The sequence below is a fragment of the Oreochromis aureus genome, linkage group 8 (genome assembly GCF_013358895.1).
Source record: "Oreochromis aureus strain Israel breed Guangdong linkage group 8, ZZ_aureus, whole genome shotgun sequence".
NCBI classification, from domain to species: Eukaryota; Metazoa; Chordata; class Actinopteri; order Cichliformes; family Cichlidae; genus Oreochromis; species Oreochromis aureus.
This window is the reverse complement of record NC_052949.1, coordinates 5,555,413-5,574,438: the sequence shown is the minus strand read 5'-3', so window position 1 is coordinate 5,574,438 and position 19,026 is coordinate 5,555,413. Positions and strand designations below refer to the sequence as shown.

Genomic DNA, 19,026 nt, shown 5'->3' with positions numbered 1-19,026 from the left:
TCCCAAAGAATGAAATGTTTAAATTTTGCGTGAATAGGGTAGAAAAGGGTCAAGAGGAGGTGTGAGGGTGTTCTGCGGGGAAGGATGCGCTCTCGGTTCTGATCCATCTGGTTCGGGAAAGGTTTGTAGCTTCTTATTGATCGCTAACCACGGCGGTGGTCTTATTCGCGTACCCAAAAATTCAAATCAAATAACAGGAAGTGAATCTGGCTCCAGTCCTTCCTCCTGCGTTTCGTCAAATTTGTCACTTTCAGGAAAAAATAATCATGTAATCTCCAAACCGCAGACGCCGGTGATTGAGTCTTCTTATTTTTCTAAAATAAAAAGGCTCCAGGCGTGAAGATTATTTGCATTAAGACTATTATAATCTCTCCAAATGCGGGGAAATTCCTTCAGATCAAATTGGCCAAAGATGGGAATGAGCTTAACTGCCATCCTGAGGCGGATTTTAAGGTCAGAAAAACTTGAAACAGCCCAACTTCAGAATTAAACTTTCCCTCGTTTGGGCCTTAAAATTTAAATTTAATTTCATCTTTTTTCTTGTTGTTTCTAATGAGTCATTTCCGATTTGATTTGTTGTTGTTTTTTTTTTAAGTCTTATTTCAGTCGGTATTCTGGTGTTTTTCACTGCCAGAGAGGATTTCCGACATTTATAGACGCAATAAAACCATAAATTCCTGAAATACAAAACATTCTCCCCATCGCTTTCATTTCCCCCCCTCAAAGAGACGGAAAGTCCAATATAATGGCGCTTTTTCATTAAAATGTAATCTGGGATTTAAACACAAAATGTTAAAACATATGAATTAACGTTTTCATTGCATTAAAGTCTAAAATTAAAAAAAACAAACAAAAAAAACCCCAACAGTTCCACAGGTATCGTCTTATTTAGGCCATAGTTTAATCCTTTATTAGCTCCTAAATTTACCCCCCAGATTTTACATTTTTTTGGAAAGATAAATATAATTATAATTAAATAAATTCGTCTGTAGATCCCCGAGTTTCACAGGAGCTCGCAGAAAACAGCTCAGGCGCTTTATAATGCAAGTGGACTCGATATTTATATTTATCAATAATGAAAACACTTCCTCACATTTTAAAATAATATCGAATATTTTCTCAGCGTATTTGATCTTTTTCTCTTTTTTTAGTTTATTGGTGCCTTGCTGTCAGCCAGCTACAAAGAAACCGGATCCAGAGAAGCTGTAAAACTTTATGGCCTCTTATCTGAAAACCGTCAAGACGAAAGGAGGCAATCACCATCAAAAAAAACTTTAAAACTATTTAGAAAATAATGTGTTAAAGTGTAATCACAGAAAGAATATTTATTAATTTTAAAAAGTCTTATCTTATTTTTTGCAGAAAGTGACAATAAAGACGATTAAACTAAATCACTTGGGGAAAAAAAAAGGCATTTTATTGATCATCAGCGCAAATAAAGTTATTTTCAATACTTGACTGCACAAACATGAGAGCAGCTGGCTTTTATCCTTAATGTCCCCCAGTGTGAAGCTTTTCAAACTAAATTTAATATTAAATAATGAACCTTTAATAGTTTCAGTTTAGCTGAGCCAGTTTATGTTCATATAAATCAGTGAGTTTATTAGAACCACATTTTTTTTCTTCCAGAGTAAAAGATTTCAATATTATGTTAACCCAGCGTGCTTTTATTTTGGCACTCTGTTTAAAATAATTCATCCTCAGAGCAAAATATTAAACATCTATCTCAGATTTATGCATCAGGTTAGATTTAATGGATAAATCTGAGCACACAGAGTCAGTATTTTTTTAAAAAAAAGATGTAATGCTGTTTGGGCTTTGCTGGAGCTCATTCAGTGGCAGGCAGCTGGTTTGCAGGTATAAAAGCTATATACAAACATCAATGTCCATCAAAGGCACCGTGTATTTCTGAATTTTCTCTCTTCAAGGCTTTTTATATAAAAAAATTATTTTCTCTGTGGAGCAGCTTCAGTGTGAGGTGAGAGCAGCAGGTCTGGACTCGGAGGGGCTTCGTGAGGTCGGCGGTCCCGCTGCCCTCAGTGCCCTTTACCGTGCTGGGTCGCTCTGTGAGGGAAGCCAGGCCTCCGGAGCAGCGGGACGCATGTGGAGATGACGAGCAGGCTGCGCAGGGCGTCGGGGTCGTGGGACACGTCGTTGGTGCATCGAGGGCCTCCTTTGGAGATGTAGTTTATGGTCGGGATGCCGGGACGGGACCGGGCGTCGGTGTAGAAGCTGCTCAGAGAGCCGCTGACTGAAAACAGAAGAAAGAAGAAGAAGTCTGAGACACACACACACACACACACACACACACACACACAAAACCCCACTCTGAATAGTTAACATATTAAAAAAAAAATCTCTGTATAGATGCTATTACCATTTCCACAAGAGCCCACTGTGTTTTCTGATGTTTTAATTATGTGTGTGGAAATTATTGCAAATGAAATAACACCAACAGATTTTCCTAAAATAATAGCACAGCCTGATTATTTATTCATAAAAATGTTAAAAAAAACAAAATGGGACACAGTAAATAAATGTTTTAATATTTTCATGGTAATTTTAATGGTAGATGGTAATTTTATGTAGATTTAAACACTTCTCCCGTGTATTTTAATTTTTTATGCATTTTTGGTGATTAAAAAAAATGTATTTCTACATTTTCTTCAAGTGATATTCATGTTTCAGAAAACAGAAAACAGCAGGAGGGGAAAAGACATTAAATTCAGTTTTATTTATATATCTCCAGTGTTACAGTCGTACCAAAGACTCCTTACACTCAGTAAACAGGAAGCAGGATACTGAGAGAAAAGCCTGCAGGAGCTGGCTGTTAGGCTGAAAATGAGCCAGCATTACCTCTCTGTGGCTGACCTGAGATCTCAGTATGTTTACCTGGCCAGGACGCCTGCTGGGGGCTGACGATCCGGCGTATTTCTCCTGCTCTGCCGTGGCTCTTGGACTCGCCGTTCGGGCAGCTGCGGTGTACAGTGGGCCGGAGCAAACGCTGCTGAGTCATGACGGACCCGAGCTGCTGCAAACACAGCAATAAAACGATGCCGTTTAAATTCTGTGCCATAATGATCATTCAGTGCAGCGAATTATCAGTGAGGGTTATGAACTGTTAACCCACTTCATTCATTCTCCTCTGATGACTATTTTGGGCTGTTTATATATTCAAACCACTGCTGATGCTGATGCATTTGGATTTCTTCACTTTCAGAGGTAAAAACCATCAAATTTACAAACAACCTGAGCTTTGCATGCCGGGGAAAACGTGTCTTTGACTCATAATCCAGAGCAAAGCCTGAATAAAACTATGTACAAGCAGACATGCAGAGAATAATGGATTAAATCAACTTGTTGCTCAAAAGAACATTAATTATCATGGATTTTAATCAATTATTAATTATTTTAAGAGTAAAAATAAAACATTTTCACTGGTTCAGGCTGCTCATAAATGATAATTTGCTGTTTTTTTTAATCATATATAATAATAAACTAAAAGTGTTCTTTTTAATATTTTTATACACTGACAAATAAATTAATCTTTAAATTAAAAACTGAAAATAAGCAGTGAAAATAACTGCTGTTGCAGTCCTGGTGAGGAATAAGAAGGTACAAAACAATCATAGAAAATGTTCTTTTTCCTTTAATTCTCTATTAAGACTGAGGAGGAAAGGCTGACCACCTATTAAAGTTCAAAGTTAAAGAGGCAGGGCAGCTGACATGATTAATTTCTTAAGTTAATGAGCACTGATTTAAAATAAAGAAAGAAGAGCAGTGGATTAATTTGGCTGGAGAGTACCTGCACAGGTATGTCCTGCTCTTTAGTCCTTTGAGAAAAATGCGTCAGTGAATCCAACTGAAATAAAAAAAGGAGGATGGCAACTGTCAGTTAATAATACTCACAATAAATGAGAAATATGATTTATTTTGCATGAACTGGTGGTCAGGTCTTACCTTCCTGTGCTGCCTCTGATGATTTCTCTGCTGCTGGGAGCAGCAGTCGTTTGCTCCCCCTCCCTCTCTGTGGCCCTGCAGCAGCTGCTGGATCTGGCTCACCACCCCGAGCTCCTGCACTAGTTTCTTCCTCTGGTACGGCACGCTGAGCTGCTCGTGGTTGCCTATTAATACCACTTTTTTCTCCTCCTCTCTCTCCTCCACCACCTTCTCCTCCTCCTCCTTATCCAGATGCTCCTGCTCCTCTTCTTGGACCTCTGCAGACTCCGGAGCTGCTGATGGGCTGGACACAGGAGGCTAGGGGGGGAAAAAGAACATTTATATCAAGTAGTTTTTATTGCTTCAATGTATATACAGGTATTTAAAATATATGAGAATATCGTTGGTTTGCTGCACTGAAAATAAAATCTGTTTATTTAAAACTGAATAAAATGATCAGGAATATTATTTAGATAATCTAAACTGTACTCTGACAGAAAGACCCCGCAGAGTCAAAGCCATTCATCACGGACTGAAGCTGTGTGTCTCCCTCTTGTGGTTACATGTGGGTACTGCATCTTCAAACACAGCCTCACCAATGCTGGGTTGCAGTTAGAAATGGGGGTCGGCGCTGATGGGGCCCTTCGTGGTTTGACTCCTTCCCCTGCAGTCTCCCCCTGCGAGTCTCTCCTCCGGCCTGTCCTGTGGTAGAGCTCCTTCTGCTCCTGCTTCAGACGCAGCTCCTGCAGCTGCTGCCTAAAAGAATAAAAGCACACATTTCAACACCACTTTGGCAGTAATTTAAAGTATTTAAACAAATTAAATCACCTTTTTAGCTTTATTATGGTACCATTGTTTTACATGTTTTTTTTTTAAACAGAGGACAAATATTGAGTGTAGAAGAAGAAACTCGGATCCCTTCACGAGTCCATTAATCTTATTTTGAATAAATAAATAAAAACTTAAATTAACTCCAGTGATCACTTCTGTAGAATCACAGGTTAAATCTGATAAATCTCATCCACATTTTCTTTTAACTGTATTATTATTATTAGTTTGTTTTTCTTTCTTTTTTTTTTAAATGCAGAGAACATCTTATTTTGGTTTCCCGTCTTGTATTTTATTTTGAAACTGATTTTTCAGTGTTCACATTTTCCTACTTTCTCCATGATGCACTCTGTTGTCTCTACATTTTAGTTTCCTCATCTTCCATTTCTATTTTATTAAGTAAATAAATAAAAAGACAGGATGTTTGTTTTAGACTTTTAGATTAGTTTTTAGGTGGAATCAGCAATTACAGTTTTGCTTTTTAGATATACATTCATCGTGCATTTGGTTCCTTTTTATCATGAAATGCAGGAAACAGGAACTTAACACAATCACAGGGGAGGAATAAAAATCCAACACAAAGCACAGGAGACAAAGGATGACTACCAAAATAAAACAGCAAATAACAAAAGAAGGTGAAAGACTCACACGGAGACATAGGGGAGGCTGGAATAGCCAAACTACAAAATACAAAGAAAGCTGAAGTTGTATCTATCGCAGAGAGATAAACATGGGACTGAGCGTATTAACGATAAACAGAAACCAGAAAACTGGACTAAAAACCTCCACAGACCATGGCATTGCTGTACAAGAACAACTAAACTGTCATGAAGACAAGTGAAGACTGTTTTAGAAAATATCTGAGAAGTCTGCATGAAAGCAAGCATACAGCAGAGCAGATTTAAGCATGTAGGTGGAAACAGGCGGTCGTGGAGATTTCTTCGTCGTGTTCGATCACAGCAGAGAGCAGGATCGAACACGACGACAAACACTTGCCGTTTGAGAAATCATAGTTGTCCAGAATCTCTACTATTTGATCAAACTGCTATCTAAACTGTTGGCTAATCATAGTTAGAAGCAGGAAACGATGTGACACCCAGTTTTTCATGGCAGACACACAGGCCTTTTAATTTAATAATGTGAGAATTACAGGCACATGCAGCGGAGTGTCATCAGCGTCTTAAAGGGAAATTTATTCCATGACTGCACATAATTTGGTGGCAGGATTACGCACTATTAAATTCTGTTTTATTAGGACAGGTTTAAATCCTTCAATTTGTTCAATTATTCCGTAATGTTTGCACATATTAAATCACCCTGAGGCATGTCTGCATGTACAGCTGAGTGTGATCACACTACCGGCAAAGAAGTGACTGGCTACGTATCATTTTCAGGAGCGACAGGAGCAACAAATCAAAACTGAGATGGCCTCAACTTTTTTCTGCATCAGCCTTTCATGGATTCATCTGTGCGGAGGTAAGAGACAGACCCAAATGCTCCTAAGTCAGAGATGTGACCTAAGGAAGGAAGTGCTGAGGACAAAAATACAGAATACACACTAATGTAGAGAAGCGGCGAGGGATTCACAAGGGAGTCGCCAAGGGGAACACATGGGATAAGGAGGACATGGCAAAGAACTGAGTAACACTGAGGACTTACAGACAAACACAGATGAGGTAATTAAGGAGAGAGGACACAGCTGGGGTAAACAAGACACAGGTGAACAAACTCTAACTAATGCGACAAAGGGAAGCAAAACTACACATAATGCACGTAAGACAAGGGACTAGAAAAATAAAACAGGAAACCTAAAACTGAGACAAACACACAAAAAGATAAAAACAAAGACAACTGACTTCACAAAGCAGACACAAAAGGAGAAAAAAACACAGAAGAGACTGAGGGAACAAGAAGGGAACTTATACACCTAAAGCAATCTATAACTAAACAAAAAACACAAGTAATACACTAGGGAACCAAAACAACATTAATAGAAACTAGGACCCAGTTGCATTAATGGTCTCAGAAACAACTTTGAGCAATCACTGTGAACATAAGATTACTTTCTCTAGCTGTCTTTCAATTTTGGTGTCATGACAACCTGTTTCTCATTATTCACACTGAACTCTGAAAAACTGGGTTTAAATACTTTGACGCAAGCTACAAAAATATATGAAGCTACATTCTTAAAAGGTTATATTTATGTATATGCAGCCACATTTTTCTTAAAAAGGTCACCAGAGAACCACTTAGGGGCACATTTTAGTCTCATGTTATAAGATTTTCATTTGATTATTTAAAAATTCTTTAAATTAACTTCATCATAGTGAATGAATTGCTATGCATTTTTTTAGGCAACGTTCCAATTAAAATATTTAAAATGTCGTCTATTCCTTTTCCTTCATTGGAAAAAAAAAAAAATATCACAATTTATCTTTAATTTAGATTTCAGTAAGTAAGCACACTGCGTATTTGAATACTTGTCCAGTGTTTTGTTACCAATCAGCAACCCGATTTACAAAAATATTACATTTTTGTATTTAATGCAAGGGTTGTTTTTTTTTTATCAGTCAAGCAATTTGTGAAATTACTTCTTGAAATTTAAATACAAAAAAAAAAAAGATTAATTCCCAGAGCTCATAAAATCTACCAGCAAACAATTCAAAATCACAAAATATTAAGCTTATTATGATTTGGATCTTCACATTACAAAAACCTGATCCAGACTCTTTTTGCATTTTTGATGTAAATTATTAATAAAAATGCATCAGTTGTAAGGAGGAGATATCTTGCAATAATGATTGTAGCCTATGTATGCATCTACGTCTGTATGTAACCTAGTACCTACTGAGTGAGCCAGTCTGAACAAAACATCGTCACACATGGAGCGATTAAAAAGATTTATGATAAATCACAATTATTTACATGTTTCTATTTATTATGTTCATCTTATCATCCCCTGCGAATGTGATGTGATGTTCCCTGATTGCATTTGTTTCACAGTCACCTAAAACATACGTTGCCCATTATCAATTTAAAGGTCACCAAAATTCGTGTCCACTACAGAATTTGGTTCAACTCACTGTTAAATACTGAATTAAGTATCTGAAAAAGCGCTGCAGGGCTGGTTAGTATTAAAAATGACCAAAACAGGAGGAATAGTTTATGAATAAACAGCTTTAATTACAGTTTCTTGTTAATCAGATAACTTTTTCTACCACTTGTCACAAGATGAGAAATTATTACCTCACACAGGTTAAGCTAGAAATTTAAGCTTTTTGCGATCTCTGTCGTCTTTTTATGATTAATATTATATATTCTTCTCACTGTACTATCCCTTTAAATAACAGCAGAGATGTTAATTTAGTTCTCCTGTATAAATGTTAGAAGTGCTGCTGTATGAGTAAAAATTATTATTATTACCCAAGTGTCTGTATTTATGTTAAACTGGGCAGAATAATTCAATTCTCCCTGCACTGGAGTGCTCCCTCTGCTTTCTTTTCTATTTTACTTATTTCTTTGTGTCTGTGTGGATGCCTTCAGAAACCGTCTGTGCGTAACTCGCAGCACCTGCTCTTTGCTGAACTGTACTGAGTGTATTGACAGCGTGCTGCAGGTACCTGGCACACTCCTCTCTGGCCTTCGATGCCGCCGTCTCGTGGAAGAGCGAGCTGCTGTGTTTAAAGTACTTGTCGTATTTCTCCCCTCCCTCTCTGGGATAAATCCTCTTGAAGCCTCCCAGGTGTTTGGCCTCGTACCTCTCCATCTGCTTCACCGTGGCTGCCTGGCACTGACGCAGCTCTTCTGACCTGCCGATAAAATACACACACATGGAAACACTAACCTTCACTACAGATGTGTGGTGTGTGTGACCTTGGGAAAACTTCACACCATTTCTCTTCACCGTACCTGGCCTCTCTGGAGCGGTGCTGCTCCAGCCTTTCCTTCGCCTTGCGTCTCTCCTCTTTAGTAATCTTACGACGATCACAGGCGCTCAGGTTGATGAGAACCAGAGTGTCGTACAGCAAAGCATCCTTCACCTCGCGGTCCAGCTGGGAGTCAGTGGTAAAACTTGGGGAGTGATTCACCTGGACATAAATATATTCAGAAACATACACATTTTCATACATATATATATGCTTAGGTCTAAACAAATATGGTTGAATTCAAGCTAACTTAATCGATTCGCCATTTAAAGTTTACCCAACTTTTTTGTTAATTCAAGATCCATAAAGGGCACAATGCAAATGTCGACATCACACCCAGTTGTTGTTCCAAAAATACAAACATACACCTTCTTGTTTTTTTAATTACAGAATTTGACTGTTATCATTTGTTTGGGATCAGATGTGTTTGTGTCATTTATACGTGTCCCAGCATTCATCTGGCTCTTATCTTGGTAAAGAACTACCTTCAGAAGACCAAAGGGAACGTTATTGACTGGCCTGGAAAAAAGCCTTGAATCACACTGAAAATCTGTGAAGTGAACTAAAGACCAAGGTCCATCCCCAGAAGACAAACAAATCTCAAGAAGCTTGGAGAGTGACCATTGAAGAATGGGCTGGGATTGTTTAGGAGTTGGATGTGAAACTACAACAAACAAATGCGAGCTGCTATCCAGCAAAAAGGACACACAGCCGACTATTAGCATTAGGGTTTAATAATGCAAAGTAAAACTATGTAAGCATCCAAAATGAAATTAGGATGTTTATAAAAGCTTTTTTACAACTGTTCTTCCTTCACAACTTCCTTGTGCTGTTTAACATTGGGAAATATTTAAAGAAAAATATATTTTTATTGGGGACTAATAATTCGGTCCCTATCTGTAGATGACAGAAAATAAGGAAAAGCATATTTGAGCTCCACTTGAAATTGTCATAAAAAATCTTTGCGAGAGAATTGGTCATAACTATGTCATAATCTTAATTAAATCAATAGGTAATAAAAATAAATAACAGGGTTAGTACACTTTTTTCAGGGTCAAATTCAAGCACTTTTTAAGCACTTTCAAGGTCCCTTTTTAAGCTTTTCCAGCACAGCACCCCCCCCCCCGCCAAAAAAAAGAATGCATGTTTCAATTTGCATCACCTCAGTACAATTTATCTAAATTGAGACAAAATTTAAAATACAAGTAGAAAGTGATATTTTTGACTGTAAAAACCACAAGCATGTTTAACGAATCATTTTCATAACTTGAAATGCAAATAAAAATTGGACATTTTCAAAAAATATGAACAAGTTTTGCAAACAACAAAGTTATATGGTACTATTTACCTAAAAATGCAGCCAAGGCTCAGACGTTTTTTATATAACCATTCAAAACTATTTACAGAACAATCAGCTGTGCTGCATCAAATAAGAAGGCACACAAATTATTTATGCAACTCCAAAAATTAGTTTGTGTCCACTATAACACAGATGAGAACAGCACAGGGATAAACCTGCAGGTCTGACAGCAGGTGTGTCACTCAGCATTTACTCTGCAATCTGCCTTTGGTGGCTTTTTTGCAGCAACTGTGACGTTCACTAGTAGAACTGACACACAAAACAAAACAAAACGACTACACTACACAAGACAACACACTAACTTGAGACTCCAAACATGATAAACATCACAAATCTCAAAACTCTCTCTCTCTTTTTCGCTCACTCGCTCTCTCTTCCCAACAACCAAATACCACGTTGCCGTATAATTTTTTGATTGGTCGACATGGTACATTTTTCCACCAATAGGAAAGGAGTGTTTTTTCTTTTTTTCACTCACAAGCGTGTTTGCTAGCGCTCTCCATAAAAACGCCGTTTTTACCGTTTCTTCCCGGAGTAAACGCCACTGTTTTATTCAGAAACCCCCCCCCCAAAAAAACATCGGTTTTACGTGACCTATCAACACAATTTAAAAACTGGTATATAGCTTGAAGTCCGCACGTTCGACTCAAGTTGAAATGGAGACTCTGGGTCCGTCGACCCCAGAGGGTTAATCAGAAAGCCTTAAGTTAGCTAGTTACGTATCGGGCTAATGTTTAAAGCTTTCACTTGAGTAAATTAACTCATATCACTGCTAAGTAATGTTAGCTAAGTTCACAGCATATTCCGTAATAGCGCTGCCATACTGCATCACACTCAGTGCATTTCAATCATTTCTCCAGCGAGTTTGATAGCTAGCAAAATAATAATCATAATTTTTTTTAAAAATAGCATGTGTAACGTACGCGTACTGGAAAATTATTTACTAGGACTCACCTATCATGCGAACACTCATTAAAACAGCAACCTACAGGTATGTTAGCGCACTCATCCCCGACTGTCCGAGGGAGAGGCGGGGTCACATATTGAAACAGACGCAAGGCAGCCCAGGCGGGGAAATTTTGCTTTTGCGTCTCATTTTATTTCTCTGTCTGATAAGAAAACAATTCAATCAGATAGCTATTTATTGTGAACGAAATACAGTTACATTTTCAAGCACTTTTAAGTACCACATCTGAAATTCAAGCACTTTTCAAACCTTGAAAAGACGACATTAGAATTCAAGGATCAAGGATTTCAAGCACCCGTACGAACCCTGAAATAAAGGCCATTTAGTCAAAAGACTGACTTTAAAAAAAAATATGAGTAGTAAAAAAACCCAAAAGCATCCCAATAGACTACTTGAGAGACTGTCCTGATTTGTGGATTAAAACATGTCCATGAATCAGGTTACCAAAGACCCAAAGACAACGAATTAATGTTATATTTAGTACAACACATGCAGAATATTTCCATTAGGCTGATATTTTAGTTAATGGAATAAAGCTTCAGTAAAGACCTGGAGATAGCTGACAGAGAATATAGACCATAATGTTTTTCTAACCTTTCAGTCAAGAATCATACAGCAGGCTTTCCAGAACATGAGAAAGTGAGGCTGAATGACTAATAATCACATTTATGGTTGTTTTACAGTATTGTGTAACTGGTCTGTCACCTCCAGCACCCAGGGTTTGAGCCGGTGATCCAACAGCACGTCGAAGCCCAGTATCTCAAAGCATGCGCTGCCGGTGGTGTGGTTGGGGAAACACGTTTGGTAGTTATGCTTGAGTATGGGATGGGCCGAGATCAGAGTCTTTATGATCACGTCCTCGATGTCGCTCCACATCTTCTCTGTGCTGTAGTTCATGGACTCCAGGAGCTTGTTCAGGGCGGACAGCTTTCTGAACGGAACAACAATAAACATGCAGTCTTTAAAGAGCGTTAGTGATGTACCACATCATGCACCATCTTCAGTGTGAGTAGTATTCACCGTTTGCTCCCAGAATCCTCGTCACGGACAAAGTTCTCGCTGTGCTTGTTGATGGAATAGTTGGTGAGATGCATACACACGTCATCCTAACGTTAGAGAGACTAGTTACAATTTATTCAAGTAATTAAACTCACAGGAACAGGTATACAACAATGAATAAAATCAAAATAAAATAAAATATGATACAAAATATAAAAAAATACAAAACAAAACAAAACAAAAATTCCTATCACTAACTTGGGGCTTTTATTCTGAAAATCCTCCATAGATTTACTTCCACAGATGCATGCAGAGACCTAAATAAGTGTGTCTCTATTAGTCAGCCCTGGCACCGGTCAGTCCGTCTTTAACAGTTCTTACCACATTGCTGAGCGTTGGTTCGCTGTACTTTGTGGTGCAGAAGCGAGCCAGCCCCTCCTTGAACATGAAAATGCTGAACGGGTCACATGACGTCACCAGCACGTAGACACGCAGGTCAAACTTGTACCCATCAATGATGAAAGGCTGAAGAGGTCATAAAAAACAGAAAAAGCATCATACACTGTGAGTTTTTTTCCAGGTGTTGCATGTGTTGCACCTGTTTGCTCACCCTGGAGATGTAAACCTGGCAGATCATATGTTCTCCAGGTTTGATGTCTTTACTGGATTTGGTGATGAAGATGCCTTTGCCTTGACAACCCGTGTCAGGCTTACAGATATACGTCTTGTGTTTTTTGGCCCTGGTGTAAGCATGAAAGTCGCTGTAACTGCAGTGAGATAGAGAGGATGAACACAGATGAGTGAACCTATTATCTTTTTAATGCCTAAATATTAACAACATTGTTTTAGGCGAAAAAACCTCACAGATCTAATGTCACGCACTGGATGAGAAAGAATTATACTAATACTGAAGGATACATAAGACGTGTTTGAAAAGGTTTGGGGATCCCTTTTAAAATATGTGGAAGATTTAGAGCCAGAATAATAATAAAAAACCAAAAACTCCTCTTTCTGTTTGTTTTGTTGAATTTGTGCACTAGAGGGTTGTTGGGTTTTTTGGTCTTTCTTATTTTTATTTTGTAGTTGTTTTCAAAAATGTAAATAGATTTTTTGGGGGGGAAAAAACAGAGTGGAAAGTGCAGACTGACTCTGCAGGAAGGCACCATGTTCTGGGGAAGATGTTGTAGTCTTTGGGAAAGAGCTTCAGCATGCGGTTCATGTTTCTGGCCAGAGAATCCTTGCGGCAGATCTCATTCATCCCTGGGAAATGGTTTATTTTCTGCAAAGACAGGTTTACACGGCATTACAGGACAGTCACCAACAATATATATTTAACAATCAGTCACCAATTTAAAATCACAAACACTGATCATGGAGTGTTTTGCTTGGAATTTCAGGTCCTGGCATTTATGTTGTTGTTGCTTTCAGACATATTGATCAGAAATATCAAGAGGAACATGGCAAAGAGCTCACATCTGTGATCTAGACTTCAAATTCCCCCGATCCCAACTGAGCACCAGCAGAACACACCTAAAAGTGTAGCAGATGCAGTAGATGTAGCTCCAGAGCCTGAAAAGTGAACCCTGTGCAGAAGTGCCTTAAACCTGCATTATTTCTAACAGCCAGCAGGGAGTGATGACTCTCACTGCAAACAGACCTCAGCCTGAACAGAAATCTATGAGAAGACAGTCCTTGGCTTCATCGCTCTGTGACCTCAGTTAACCATTTTGGGATGGGTTTAAACAAGTGAAAGCTTTCCCAAAAGGAGACACAAAACCCAACCACAAAGAAAAACATCTAGAAAATCAAACATGCAGAGTGACCTGCTGCGGTGACCCCCTGTGAATAGAGGAACAACCCAAAGTATCTTTCCATTCCAATCATAAAGGAAGAAAACCTTAATTATAACTTAACAATCCCAAGTGTGTGAGCTCGTAGGTGTCCATGGCTTTTTGTAACATCTGGTTTAAAAACACCACGCTGTTGATGGTAAAAACACTCAGCTCAAGACTTCACTAAATAGTGGGTGATATCACATCATTTAAACAAGTTTGATACACAGAGATCCCACCCCACAACTGCTACCAACGTCCCAGTGCTAGGCACCAGTGGACAACTCCAGTGGTGTAATATCCATGCTGCAACAGGCCAGAAGTGTTTTGACAACACAAGAGAAACCCAAATAATATTATCGAATAATAATAATAGCATTGAATTACCCAATATGATGGCAAATTGAAGCATGGACTGAAAAAGGACATGTGCATCATCATTTCATTGGTAAAGATATTTAGAAAAATGTCATAGTTTGAAGAAACAGATGAATTTTCCGCTTCACAAATACAATCACACATTTAATTAATAGATAATCATATGAAGCATCAATAATCTTTTCTGATGATGGCAGTGATCGAGGTGTTAGGTCAGTTAGGTGCATTGATTACCTGGTAACGCTTCATGTCCTTAACACGGTCTAGAGACACAGAGCAGTCGGTCCAGAACAGCGTCCAATCTTCACCGTCCATCGCCTCTCTGAGGCCGTATCTACGAGCAGCTCGCCGCACTGTGACGAATCAAACATTTAGCATCTTAACAGCGCTCCACGTGTTTCCCACAGGCAAACAGAGGCCCCTCTCTGCTTGTACAGTGTTTTAAAGTGTATTGTAAAAAAAGCTGTTTTTTTAAATAAAATACATAGAGTGAGACAAACTTTATAAAATTACCGTTATTATTTAGATGTTTTTTTTTTATTCCTGGCAGTTTTAAAAGTAGGATTGGATTATAGGTGATATTTTACTGTGCAGTTATTAGATGCTTTATCCGTTACTGAACCTTTTTGTTTTGTATTGTGTGAATTTGATGTGTTTTACAAAGTCTGTTAAGTAACCATGTGATTACTTCACATTTGGGATTTTATATATTTATTTTATATTGAGCCTTGTGTGACCCCTCAGTTAATCAACCTCCTGAAACCTTTCAGCCATGATTGTTCTGATTGGCTGCCCCTGGTAAATAGCAGATTTGAAATTTCCCTGCTCACGCTGAGAGGAGGAATATAAAATATGAAACTGAGTGTTTAGAGCTGTCTGAAACTCTAAACACTAAACACTCATTGATGAAATCAGGGTGAAGTTTTGGTGCATTGTGACTTCATTATTTGAAATTTTGCCCTCGCTCAATATGATCATGCATCTCTATAACAGAGTATATATGATGAAAATAAGGATTTACAGCAGAGATCCAAATGGAAAAAGCCTTGTCCACATGCTTTTATCTATTTGACATCTGTAGTATTTGTATTCAGCCTTGTCTAGCTATAAACAACTTGAAATTGGACATTTATGATTTAGTAATGTCTAGCAGACATACCACTTTCATATTTGCAGTTGGTGAGGCTGATCCACAGTCATCTGAAAGACAAGAGAGACAGAAAGAGGGACAGACATCTGCTTTGCTGCACAGTGCCTCGTTTTGCTCTCCCGAACGATGAGGATACGTGAGAAAAAGAGACCTTAAGAGCCTCCAATACGTGTTATAGAATCTTAACTGACAGGGTGCTTGGCGGTTAATATACCTGCAAAGGGAGATAACAGCAAAAGTACAACCCCAGTTCTGAAGTAGTTGGGATGCTGTGTAAAATGTAAATAAAAACAGAGTGCAATGATTTGCAAGTCTCATAAATCCATATTTTATTCACAATAGAACACTGAAAGCATATCAAATGTGTTATATCTATTCCAAACACTCTCAACGGAAATAAATGACAAACAGTTCAGTAAATGGGAAAAATTATTGTTATGCTATACTTGGCAAGGGAAAAACCCAGAATAAGATTTCAAACTCTTATACTGGCAAAGAGCAAGGGAGAGCTTACATTACTGTGATTAAAAGATTATTATACTCTGGCACAATTAGGGCTTTGCTGTTGCAACTCAAATTACAAAGTAAGATGGAAGGAAGTCTAAGAGCACATTTCTGGGGATATTCTAATTCAAGCACAGCTGGGTTATTAAAAAAAGGGATCCAGAATTTAACGGACATAGGTGGCATATGGATTAATCCCATTCATGGATGATACGGTGAACTGTGTTCACAGACAGTATTTTCTGGAAGTGTACCTGAGCCTGTGTAGCCTGTGTATTTCAATGACAAAACCATGCCTGTTTTTAAGGCAGTGCTGCCTGGGTCCAAAGATCACACAGGCATCGAATGTTGATGTTGACCGTAACAATATTCTGATATCTGTATCACAATTTATAGACACGCTTTTTTGAGGTGAGCCTCTCTCTACACCCCAATCATGTTACCACCTGTTTCTATTTAAGCTAATTAGTTGTTAAATGTTTCTTTTTAGCATCACATACTTATATTGAGTTCATGTGAGATCCTTCTAAATTACTGCACACTCAAAATTGTAAGGATCCTAGGTTTTTAGGTCATGTGTTTTATGTTTTTTTGGTTTATTTTTGGATTTTTTCTTGTTCCATGACATGTTGTCTTTTGAGTTTAGTGTTGCTTTCTTTGTGCTTCCAAGTTTTGTTATTTATATTTTCGGTCCTTAGTTTCACTCTTGTGTCACCCGTTCCTTGTCTTGTATCTGTGAGAAGTCAGTCTTTGTCTCTGTATTTGTTTAACTTTGGTCTGTGTCCACTTTCATGTCAAGGTCATAGTGTGTATCTGTTTATCTTCTTTGTTTAGTTTGTAATACTGGGTTATCCTCATCTGTGATCTCTCTCTGTGGTTTGTCTCTGTGGTTGTCTGTTCTCTCTGTTAGTTGTTTCAGATTAGTCTTGTGTCCTCTTTCAGTCATGTCTCTGCGTTCTGTTACTCTGTTCCTGTGTCAAGTTTGTGCGTCTTGTCTGGGCCTCTGTCTCTGAGTTTGTTATGGTTCATGTCTTATTTTGACAGTCCCTTTTCTCATGTGTCTCTCATCAGTTAGATTCTGTTCAGCCGTGTTCCACAGGTGTTTCCTCTCTGCCCTGATTCCTTCCTGTGCATATATTGTCCATATAATTAATTCCTGTTTAGTCTGAGTTTTGGTGTTTTTGTATTAAAAGCTGTTTTGAGTGCAGTCCTGCCTCTGAGTCTGCACCCTGTCTACACATTAACACATGACAAAAATAAGGAAATTAACATTTAAGTTTAGTTACCAAGTTGACACTTCTTAATTATTACTATTCTCATCTTAAAAACTCATAGGTTCACTATCAACCCATCTAAGGTTGGAAGTGTGATTTGAATAACAGACACACTCTTTTGAAAGAATTTTGTCTGGTTGGAGGAGCCAAAGCAGCCACTTTTACAGAATAGTGAGTTATACCCACTTAACAAAACTTTGAAAAGAATTAACCCAACATTTCAAAGGTATCATTTTATCATATTTTTAATGCAAAGTTTCTCTCTTCTGTTTAATTATAGTCAAAAAATTCATTAAATATTTGCATTCTGGAAAGATTACTCATTTGAGAATATATTTCAGCTTTTTGTTGCCCCCTACCAGCTTTTTTGAGACATGTTGCTGCCATCAAATTCAAAAAACGCTAATATTTTTCTTAAAAATGGCACGTTTTCTCAGTTCAAACACTTGATGTTGAACTGACACTATGTTCTTTTGTGAATAAAATACAGCTTTATGATCTTTGTAGAACATTGCATTTTGCTCGTATTCACATTTTATATAGTGTTCAAACTTTTTCAGAATTGTCATCGCACAAATGGATGAGCTCTAGCTGTAAAGTACCTCTTCTTGCTTTTCCTTCTCTGCTTGTTGACGGGCTGCAGCATGCATTTGCAAGCTTCAGGTTGGCTTTCGCTCTCCTCTCCCTCTCCCTGCTGCTCACATTTATATGTGTCGGTGTTTCTTTCTGGGCTGTCCAGAGGTAGAACCATCCTGAATGAGAAACATATGCTCAGCTGACCTGCAAGGCATGCCACAAACCTCATGAAATTGTGACACAAACAGACAAATGATCCATTTTCCAACACTCATATCTCTCATTCTGAATGGTATGTGCCAAACAGCCACACAATGAAATTCAATCAAATAGAACAAACTACATGCTGTAAGTGCACGCGTGGAATCATGTTTCCGTTTCCATCTCTCTCATCAGGTGAGTGCTCTGGCTGTCAGCGTGCTGTCACAGGCCGGCATTCAAGGATTATTGTGGCAGTACGGATACAGAGAGTGGGTAATACTACAGCCACAGTGAGGGGAAATGATCCTAATACCAAGCAGAAGTGCTAAAGTGTGACACTTTTTTACTTTTACTGCTTTTTATAACGTATATTAAAAAGACACATCGTAAGTGGTGTCAGGAAGCAATACATGGACACAAGTGAAAATATCTCAGTCTATTCATTCTTCAGATGTTGTCTTTTATCCCTTCCCCATTTTCCCTGTTGAAGTGACAGACTTATCTTTTTATATTATACAGTTTATCTCCTCAACAACATCCTGCCTTCGACTGGAAGTAGAAAGGCAGCACAAAGCACCATTCGCTGTCTCGATCACCCTGACCATCAAGTTTTTTGACAGGAAACTGTCGAGCCTAAAAGCACTTTTACTAAATGACCACACTGAAATGATCAACAATACACTCTTCCAGATAAACATCACTAAAGTTATTTGTAATTTTATATAAGTAGCAGGTATCACTGCAAGTATAAGCAGAGAGACATGGCACTCAGAGAATCCTGAACTGAAATCTATAGGGGAAATATAATAAAAACAGAGAGGCTGAATAGAAACATAACTTTTAGAGGAAAATTATTTACTACTACTACTACTAATTTAAAGCAATCAGCAAACATTTTGAATGTTTTTATCAGATCTAAAATAACAATAATAAAGATAATAATAATAATAATAATAATAATAATTTACTTTATTCCTGCTGTACATTTAAAAGGGTTTACACCTTTTAAATTACTCAAAGTTTAGGATTTAACCAGACAGCCAAATGTCAAATTCAAACATTAAAAAAAAAAACTACAATACATAAAGATTC

At 38.0% G+C, this 19,026-nt stretch overlaps 1 protein-coding gene and 1 long non-coding RNA gene across 4 annotated transcripts in view; one reads left to right on the top strand and one right to left on the bottom strand.

The window, feature by feature from the left end:
- Positions 1-127: 127 nt before the first annotated feature.
- ttll6 (tubulin tyrosine ligase-like family, member 6) overlaps positions 128-19,026 on the bottom strand; it is a 22,964-nt gene continuing 4,065 nt past the window's right edge. The window contains exons 2-16 of one of the 3 annotated variants that reach the window (XM_031759411.2): positions 17,760-17,909; positions 15,389-15,426; positions 14,464-14,582; positions 13,168-13,298; positions 12,630-12,786; positions 12,401-12,544; positions 12,041-12,126; positions 11,726-11,951; positions 8,677-8,855; positions 8,388-8,576; positions 4,536-4,695; positions 3,961-4,257; positions 3,806-3,862; positions 2,893-3,031; positions 128-2,251 (exon numbers count right to left, since the gene is read on the bottom strand). In XM_031759411.2, coding sequence (XP_031615271.1) covers positions 2,037-2,251; positions 2,893-3,031; positions 3,806-3,862; positions 3,961-4,257; positions 4,536-4,695; positions 8,388-8,576; positions 8,677-8,855; positions 11,726-11,951; positions 12,041-12,126; positions 12,401-12,544; positions 12,630-12,786; positions 13,168-13,298; positions 14,464-14,582; positions 15,389-15,426; positions 17,760-17,909 — 2,287 coding nt within the window. In that variant the 3' untranslated portion in view covers positions 128-2,036. Of the gene's footprint in view, positions 2,252-2,892; positions 3,032-3,805; positions 3,863-3,960; positions 4,258-4,535; positions 4,696-8,387; positions 8,577-8,676; positions 8,856-11,725; positions 11,952-12,040; positions 12,127-12,400; positions 12,545-12,629; positions 12,787-13,167; positions 13,299-14,463; positions 14,583-15,388; positions 15,430-17,759; positions 17,910-19,026 lie in introns of all 3 variants that reach the window. The other 2 variants (XM_031759413.2, XM_031759415.2) reach the window with 2 other exon arrangements.
- The window catches only part of LOC120441357, a 16,457-nt gene continuing 1,609 nt past the window's right edge, over positions 4,179-19,026 (top strand). Inside the window, exons 1-3 of the long non-coding RNA XR_005614011.1 lie at positions 4,179-4,317; positions 4,437-4,504; positions 6,162-6,243. This is a non-coding gene — a long non-coding RNA (uncharacterized LOC120441357). The remainder of the gene's footprint in view (positions 4,318-4,436; positions 4,505-6,161; positions 6,244-19,026) is intronic.